This window comes from Tupaia chinensis, unplaced genomic scaffold (genome assembly GCF_000334495.1).
Source record: "Tupaia chinensis unplaced genomic scaffold, TupChi_1.0 Scaffold000018_1, whole genome shotgun sequence".
Classification (NCBI taxonomy): Eukaryota; Metazoa; Chordata; class Mammalia; order Scandentia; family Tupaiidae; genus Tupaia; species Tupaia belangeri.
This window is the reverse complement of record NW_006159448.1, coordinates 1,498,282-1,507,968: the sequence shown is the minus strand read 5'-3', so window position 1 is coordinate 1,507,968 and position 9,687 is coordinate 1,498,282. Positions and strand designations below refer to the sequence as shown.

Below are 9,687 nucleotides of genomic sequence, written 5' to 3'. Positions count from 1 at the left end.
TTCACCATAGGTCACATGCACTCGCCAGACAGAGAGAGACATAGAGACAGAAAGCGAGAAATCACCCCCCAGAGGGGATGGTCACGCCGCAATCCCTTCTCCTCCATTCTCCTCTCGGGATCTTGGGCACACACGCACACGTGCCTGGAGTGAGTTTTAAGCCACCGGGTCCGGGACACGAACTGCGGTCAACTATGTGGGAGTCTAGCGACACAGCCATTACGCTAACTGCTGGTTCCCTAAAAATTCTTCTTCAATAAGAATTGAAGGGAAAATCAATAGGTAAATCAATGTCTCTCCAATAATAACCAAAAGGAATGAACATACATATGCAATTTTCATTAAATTTTTAGGATAGCTTCCTTAGAATCAGTCCCAACTTTTGGCAATGAATTGTAACCAACAAGTTGTTAACATCTCTACCACCCTTTAATTTTAAAATTGTTAACTTATGAGAAAGGCAGCATGATAGTTAATGGAACCTTTATATCTGGGAGCAAATATGTGCTGATGAGATTCTTACCTGTCCCCCTTTAGGCTGGTATTTGATGTTGTCTGTAGATCCAATTTTGGATTTGACATTCTTCAGGTCTGGCAGTGGTTGGTTAATAAGCCGAAGTTGCTTGGGAGTTGCAGGAGACTTTGGAGGAGTACGTATGATGGCTACTTTCTTCTCACTGGGCACCAAGATGGCAGATTTGGGGGTTCCTGGTGTATGAGGGGTCCTGGGATAGCTAGGGGTTCCAGGAGTACCTGGTGTGCGTGAAGAATAGCTTGGTGGGGTGCCAGGGGTGATGGCAGTTGATCCAGGAGTTGTGGGTGTTGAGGTGCCACTTTTTCCTGCTCTGCGAATTGGCTCTGACCCTATATTAACAAAAAAGACAGAAACCAAAGCACAACATTAGAACATTCTCTTCAAAACACACTTTTTTCTGTAGACTGCTAAAACTCATACTTAATTTCTTTTTTTGAGAGAGAGAGATTTTTGCTATTGAGTGCATGTGCTTGTTGGAGAGACAGAGACAGAAAGTGAGAAATTACCAGCCCCCCACGGGGATGACCTCACCACAATCCCTTCTCCTCCATACTCCTCTTGGGACTGTGGGCACACATGCACATGCGCTCATCATGAGTTTTAAGTCACCGGGTCCGAGACTCGAACTGTGGTTGATTATATAGGAGTGCAACGACTTAGCCATTACATCATCTGCTTGTCTCACTCATATTTAATTTCCAAAGCATTTAGAAGTATTTATGAAGTATCACAATGATGTTCAATAGGTTAGCCTCCTTTCTTTGAGTTCATAACCTGATGGTATTCTCTGGCATCAGTTACTGTCAATTCAAGTTTCAGTCAATTGCTGTCAACATATTTTCTGATTTACTCTTCTTTATTCTTATTAATGTATTAAAAGGTTTTTCTACTTATTTAATCATTGAGATATATTAATCTGCCTTTCATGAATGTTGCTTGAATAATATGGGAACTATTCACTCCTCTATGTAGTAAATTCATTAAAAGATCAGGTGGACACACTTAATTTTGGCCTATGAACAAAGCTGTTTATTGAGGGACCAGCAGTTGGCATAATGGCTATATTGCTGGACTCCCATGTAGTTGACCACAGTACAAGTCGCAGACCTGGTGGCTTAAAACTCACTCCAGGTGCATATGCATGCGTGTCCAAGATCCTGAGAGGAGATTGGATGAGAAGGGAATGCAGTGTGGCCATTCCCCCTGGTGGTGATTTCTTGCTATCTCTCTCTGTCTTCCTGGTGAGCGTACACACCTTATAACAAAGTAGGGCATGAGTATTTATTTACCCAGATGCTACTAAATTCTAAGCCAGATATGATACTGGGTTGTTAGAAGAGTAATGACATATTTTTTCTCTATAAAATGTATCATGGCTTTTCCAACCACCCAACAGTTAACTTCTGAGAATTTACATTTTGTGTGTGCGTGTGTTTATTTATTTATTTATTTATTTTGCCACAAGCACGTATACTAGCCAGAGAGACACAGAAAATGGAATCCCTTTTCCTCTAGTCTTCACTTGGGATTTTGGGAAGGCTCACACTTGTGCCTGGCATGATTTTCAAGTCACCAAGTCTGGGTCTCAAATCGCAGTATGCCAGGTGGGATTCTGGCACTTAACCACTATGCCACCTACTGACCTCAAGAATTTACATGTTTTAAAGCCCCCAAATTTTATCGGAATATGATGCTTTTTATTTTTTACTACAGAATGTATACTTTTTAAAAATCAATGACTCTTGGGATGACCAAGTGGCATAATGGTTACATTGTTGGACTCCCCCATACTTGACTGTGGTTCAAGTCCCAGACCCAGCAGCTAAAAACAAACAAACAAACCACAAGCAAAAAAACACCTCTCACGGGGCAAATGTGCATGTGCTCAAAATCCTGAAAGGGCACTGGAAGAGAAGGGATTGCAGCATGACCATCCCCTGTGGGGGAGTGTGATTTCTCACCTTCTATCACTCTAGTGAGCACACACGTCCTATAGCAAAAATACCTCTTAAAAAAAAAAGGAGTTAAAAAAATCAATGACTGTTCTGGAAATTTTGTAGTAGATACTGATATGACAATTTTAAAATCAGTGAGGTAAAAGAGAGGTCATCTACTACAGTTGATTATGTTTGGGAAGTTCTTTCTGGAAAGGATACCATTAATGCTTGCTTAAATATTTAGAAAGAGTAAGCTCAAGAGAGCTTCCTGGATCACTGTAATCTATAATGTAAATCTACCCATCAGTTTACATCTAATCTCCTGGAAAAACATAGAATTTTACCTCCCCTTTCAGCAAACACTTTTCATTATTGAAGTGAAAGTTTTGACATGTAAAAGGTATCCAGTTCCTTCTGATCTTTTAACAGGGTTTCCAAATACAGTCAAACTCTTTAATAATATTAGAAGATAAAGAGAAACATTAGTGCACATTCTGTGACCTTTTTATTGCTATCCACAACAAATGCAATTTTAAGATCAGGATGATACAACCACACCCAACTTTCCAACCTTCTTCGTAGTTTCTTTACCCTTGGCTTATTTATGGACTAAGTTTTTAATGTAGGGTTGAGTTAGTCACTATAGTCTTCTGAAAAATCTCTCTGAAAACCTTATTTCTTCTTCAGATGTTTTCTCTATGTCGCTACCATTGAATAACTCAGATCTTCTGGGGAGAGGGATGCTCTGTGTGTGATTTGCCACTGGACCTAGCCTTGCTGACTGTCATGGGGGCTGAACACAGCAGATCCTCAACATATTTTTTTTTAAATGAATTTATCAAAATGCCCAGGGTGTTTTTTAGTTAACAAAGACTAAGTTAAAGCAATATTCTAAATATGACTAACAATTTTTTTACTATTAAACTTTTTTTTCTAAAATAAAAGTCATTTCCATAATTGTGGAAGATGACTTTAAGCTTCAGAAAGGAAAAGAGGTAGTTTTTGTGTTCATCTTGAGAAAAAGAATAAACCACAAGTATTAAGACCATCACGCTGCTCTTTAGTACATATGATTTTTCATTGTAAGAAATTATTTTCTGGTCATTACAAAGGTAAATTTGACTGTTTATTTGTTCTAAAGTTAAATATAAGACACTAAGACAATGTAAAAATATTTATGATTTACTTCATGAAACTGTGCACATACTTATCTTGTCAACTGCTCCATGAAGATGTCTATTCTTCCCCTTGGGCTACCTGAGCTTCCTGCATAGCACTGTTTCCTCTGAATCTTTTCAATCACTATACAAAGTACCAGAACATTCCTTGTGTAGTTAAGGAGATGACAGGCGAATGAGAGTAGGCATATTGCTTGCTCTTCTAATCACCTGTATGCATTTTAGCTATTGCTATATAGAGATAAAACAGGTCCTATGTCCTTAGATAATTACGGTATGTCCTTAGATAATTACGGTATGAATTGCACTAATTGCCAAATAATACAATGCAATATGCTTGGGAACATAAGTTAGGAAGTCAAAGTCAAATTGGCTTAAAATGTTTGAAAAAGGAATTGACACATGCGTACATTTTTAAAGGCTTAAAGAAATGGATTTACTGAGAAAGTGCTATGTTGCTTCTCAAGCCAAGTACAAGGTGTTTCTTGGGGAACCTTTCATGCCTTTGTCTGATCTCATCATCCTCAGGACTATCGCTAATGCCCAATTCCAATTCCAGATACTTCTACAGAGCTAAAGTCTCTTCTCTTGAGATTATTAACTCTTAAATGCCCTCCCTCCAAGCTAATTTGAATTTTCTAATTTTTTCCTTTAGAAAAAGAAAAAGTGTAAGTTATTTCAAAGTGCTCCTGGCATATATTTCAAAGGACACTAATATTCATGAAACAAAATGGTGTAGGGCACAATGGCTGTAATTAAAATAAACACTTTCATTGTGGGCAAAAATACTGTTTAAGTTTCATACAAAATAGTCACATTTGAAGAGGGTCAATTACTGTTAAAATGTGAAAAATGAGTAGTAAAATTTCTACTATTTTATGATGGTTTTTAAATGACAGAGATATGAATGCCAAGTGATTCCACACAGCTGTTCTTTATTATTAACTATTTTCTCCAAATCAGTTTAGAGAACACATTAAAAGTACAGGTTGTGAAGTTATCAGTGGGCTGAAAATCAACCACTTCCTGGTTTCATATCATTGGATATTACCTACCCTCTAAAAGGTCAGTTTTCTCATCAATAGACTGAATTGAGGTTATTAATCATCAGTTCTATTAGCTAAATGAAAAATGTTGAGAGTTCAGTAGCTATGTGCTCAGTAAACGGCAGCTATTTTTTGTTATAATAGAAAAATACTTAGAAAAATAACTCTGCTTTACTAGACAGTCTTACTGGCAACACAATGTATAAATATATTATGATGAGAACATTATATACATTGGTATAACTGACAATCAGTTGATGATGAATCAGTAGAAAGAAACTGAAGTTAGAACATAGAACATGATGTATTTACAGCTCATTAGAATGCAAATTCTTAACAAATTGTGCAGGTATCTAGGTTTTAATGGATGATTTTCACTTAGCATTTAAGGCTTGAAATTCTAATAAGTGTTAAGCTTATATGGATGCTTATCTTAAAAATCCCTATTGTTTTTCTCTATTAATTACTTCTTTAAAATTTTCTTTTTTTGCCTCAAATTTTAGACAAGAGAGAAAAATATATTATTAGAATAATGACTTTCTCTCAATTTTTAAAATAGAAAACAGGGCAATACATCCCCATTTCTTACATCGATTATTTAGACTCAAACGGCTATTTTGGAACCAGCTATGATATGGGTTTTCTGATTCTCAGGACAAATACAATCTATTCTTAATGTATATTTTAGTTGAAAAATATAAAATATAAATATATAATAAGCTCTATTCTACCTAAGGGATTTTTTTTTTAAATCAATGATTAAAAGGAAAACTAAACAAAAATAAACCTACTGGTGGTCCGTCTTGCCGAAGAGGAGATGGAACTGTTGAGAGAGAAGGAATTCTCATCTCTGTCTCCTGACACACCTCGGCGAGGAGGGAGAATGGAGGAAGGTCTCGGGAGTGAAGAGCGTTTTTCTGGACTCTTGGTTACTCCATCCTTATTGGGAAAAACAAAAAGACATTAGATTCTTGTGATCATTAATTTAATAATACAAGTGATTATATTGGATCAGGCTATTTTTCTCCTGTGCAGACAGATATGTTTTCAAAATAAACACTTCTGAATTTCATATCTTTACAAGCATTTCTAGTTCATAACTTACAGTTCATTTGCCTAGACGTTTTCTAAAAATATATTATTTTGGAGTTAGTTCTGATAACTGTGAAGTTGAAACTCTAAATGATACTATTGGTAAAATGAATTTACCTAAGGAATCTTCAGCAAATTATTAATTTCAACAGAAAAATTCTCATTAGTATCATCATTTATTTACCAGAGAGAATTGGTAGTAAGGTATTACTCATGTAATACAGTATTTTGAACAACGACTGTTAATCTATGTTGAGCCCTTATGTAACAAGAACTCTAAGAACGTCACATTCATCTATCACGTCATTCTCACCACAAAATATGTTAGGCATTTTAAAGTTAGGGAAACAGGTTTAATGACTTTACACAGTTTTTTCCAAGATCACCCAGTTGGTAGGCAGCAAAGGGAATATTAAATCCTGATGTGTCTGATGCCGAGTCTAAGTTAACTATTTTATATTATACATATTAGCATTTGTTGTTATTGGACTATATAGTATTATATATGTTGTAGTATATATAATAGAATATATTTTGTTAGATTGTATTTTATAGTTTACGAGATAAATTAATCATGAACAGTATCTGGAAAAGACATTTTCTTTTTTTGTTTCCTAGGCAAACTGTTTATCCAAACTTTTAAAGTATATATCAGTTTAATCAGGTCTGCTGTTTATATATCAAATGTGATAGAATTTAAAGGGTTTGCTTTAATACATTCCTGAATTGGGTCCTAAACCTTCTCCCAAATTATATTCCTTTCTGCACCTTTTAATGATCCGCTGCCTTACCTTGTTCCCTGATTCTGAGTATGGCAAACGGTCTGTGGAGCCCGCTGAGGTGGGCTGTATTAAAAAACTGTCAGAAAATGTAGCCCTTTTAGTCGTACTAGGGCAGGCTGAGTTGTATCTTGGGGACTTTGTGCTACCCTGTAAGGCAGGAATCTTTGACAAGGTAGAAGTCTAGCCATGAAAGAAAACAAACAAAAGTACACAATAAACCAAACTATGAAGTAAAAGGAAAATAAATAAAGAAATATAAACATACAAGAAATTAAATGTCTACATTTAGTAAGAACACAACAAGAGAAATGGTTATACTCAGTGACAGAGTATATTTATGTAAGAAAAAGAGATTTTCATTGAACACCTCTTTTTAGCTGGAACTAATTTAACAATACCCATATAAAAATGTCTGCTATACATAAAAACAGAAACAATGTCACACCATGTAGCCTTAAATTAATCAGGTCTAGAACAGACAGCCATATCGTTAGCTTTCCTTCACCTCCAAATGTTTTGATTGTTTGGGCTTGGTACATAATAATGACACAACAAGTAACTGTTGACTAGATGATGAGTGGGAAGCTGGGTGGATGAAAGGACAATATTGTTTAGACATGGAACAACTGGCTTCTGAGCCCCAAGCAAGTATTTATGATTTGATATAGAAATTGATACACTCAAAACCCTACCCAGAGAAGCAGAAGACATGACCAAAAGAGAAAATATAGTAATTAATCCTATAAAAAAGGAAGCAAGAGAGGCTTCTTTTGAGAAAAAGCAGGATAGTGCTAAAATCTCCACTGTGAAAGTTTAAGGCTGGAATTTGGGCCTAAAATAGGAAAAAATATGACCACACCTTTTTGGTATAAGCTACCTTGGGTAAGCAGAGTTATTGAAAGACCCTTGAGGCTGTTGCAGCCTCCTTTCTTCTGAAGTAAATTGTTCAGGATGAAATTCAGTTTCAAGATGTGCTAGTTTTATCTTTCATAGGTTTGGATTGTTTGAAGACCCAATTATGGAAGGTTGGTAGAATCAATTCCCACTGTGTATTTATATTTATGATGTAGTTGTACATTTAGATGCATCTTCATAATTCATATTATTTTCAATTAACTACTGTCAAAGTTGACTACTATTGTCACTCTTGCTTCTGTGCTGTCTGGGTGATGGGGGAATAAACTCCTAAGGGAAGCTAAGATTGAGTTTTGGCACAATGTCCAACTCTGGAAATTACAAACTCTTTGCAAGTACTCTTGCAATTAAATCACTCACTACTGGAGACTGCAATAAGAACTCCAAATCATGAATTTTACTATTTAAGGATGTTACCAATAGAACCACTTCTTATAAAATAAGCCTTAGTAGAAAGAATATGACAAATAGCAATCAGCAAAACTTTCCTGATTTCAAAAGTGATGTTAAGTTGCTAAACTTTTTTTTCTTTATGATTTTATAAATATTTCTTTCATTTAATGAAGATATAGACAAAATATAAGTTATGGATTCCATGTGTAGGGTCACTAAGTAATCCATAGGTCTTACGATAATACCACATTTAGAAAATACCTTGAGCTGAATTGTTCTGCTTAGAAACACAGCCGTTAAGGTATACATAGAATTCATATCTTGGTCATGTTTCAGGAACTTCAGAACTAAGTGAATTGGAGGCTTAATAATGGAAACCACTTTTTAAAGACAGAAAATTTATTTGCAGATAGTCAACATGAATTTCATCAGAAAAATTGCAGAGTTGATATTACAATGAGTTCATTTTATGAGTAACATGCATACCGGGGACTAAGTTATACTTGGAATGAATAGCATTTTTATGTTCAGACTATAGTCAGTATGATGTGTTATAACTTTGTAAATGTCAGCACCGGTTGCCCATGAATATCAGAAGACTAAATTTAGAAGTGCTGCGAACCCCTGAGGAGACATGTGAAGTGTAAGTGAGTTGGATGGATAGCTTTAGGAGAAAGCTATGCTGGCATGCCACATGTCTCATGGGAAACTGAAAAATACAGACAAGCAATGACAAAACCAATGAGATTATTATCTTCAAATAATTTGATTTAGCTGTTACAAAAAATAGCAGATTAAATTGAGATTTGATCTCAAGTTTTAGCCTGCATAACCACTTCAACAGAGACACAGGCATTCACAGATTGCACAAATCACTGCTTGTTTTCCAGACCCAGTGCCTTGAGTGGGATGTGAAATTGGGTCGGCACATGTCATTCTTTTTTGATTGATTCTATTCACAAAAAAAACCCCTGATTTTCTTTCTTTCTCTTTCTTTCTTTCTTTTTTTTTTTTTTTTTAATTTGCCAAGTGGCACATGTGCTTGCTGGAGATAGAGAGGAAGGGAAGGAGAGAGAGAGAGAGAGAGAGAGAGAGAGAGAGAGGGAGAAAGACAGCCCCCGTGCCCCCATGGAGAGTGGTCATGCTGCAATCATTTCTCCTCCATTCTCCTCTCGATATTTTGGGCACATGTTTTTCAAGCCACCATGTCCCAGACTGAAACCATACAGTCAGCCATGTGGGATCCAGTGCCTTAGACACCAGTGCCACTGGCTGGCCTGAGGCTGCATTTCAAGTGTGAGATAAGGAAAAGAAAAGTGAAGTAATTGGGTTGTTTCTAATTGAGAATGACAATTGCTATTGCTAAACAAACAACAACAAAAACCCAAATGAAATGCAGGATTAGCAGTAGGTCAGGTTCATAATAAAGAGCAATTGAAAACCAGAAACTTGTTCTGATGGGTGTGCTGAATACCAAAATAAATAAGAGTTCATCTTGGGGCTGTAGAAAAATTATATAAAGAGGATGAAAAAGGGATGATAAATGATGAAAAGAAAGAATGATGGCTTAGCCACTTCTTCAGAAAAATAAAAAGGACATAAAAAAGGAAAAAAGTTTTGCATCAGCTGATATGTGTGAGGTCTTCAAAAAGTTTGTGGAAAATGCACATTATGAAAGAAACTATGCATGGATCTCAATTTTTTTTTTGCACTAAAATAGACTTGTACTTTCCATTTTTCATGGCCATTTTGAAGTCCCTTTGTGTATAGTTCCTGCATCAAGGCTCAACATTAAATAACAGTCCTGCT

The 9,687-nt window shown here is 35.9% G+C and overlaps 1 protein-coding gene across 19 annotated transcripts in view; it reads right to left on the bottom strand.

Annotated features, from left to right (window-relative positions):
* The window catches only part of MAP2 (microtubule associated protein 2), a 349,368-nt gene that overhangs the window by 18,713 nt on the left and 320,968 nt on the right, over positions 1-9,687 (bottom strand). For 13 of the 19 annotated variants that reach the window (XM_014586193.2, XM_027770184.1, XM_014586191.1 and 10 more), the window contains 3 exons: positions 6,580-6,750; positions 5,488-5,635; positions 524-864 (listed from right to left, as the gene is read on the bottom strand). In XM_014586193.2, coding sequence (XP_014441679.1) covers positions 524-864; positions 5,488-5,635; positions 6,580-6,750 — 660 coding nt within the window. The remainder of the gene's footprint in view (positions 1-523; positions 865-5,487; positions 5,636-6,579; positions 6,751-9,687) is intronic. The other 6 variants (XM_014586205.1, XM_014586206.1, XM_006140074.2 and 3 more) reach the window with 1 other exon arrangement.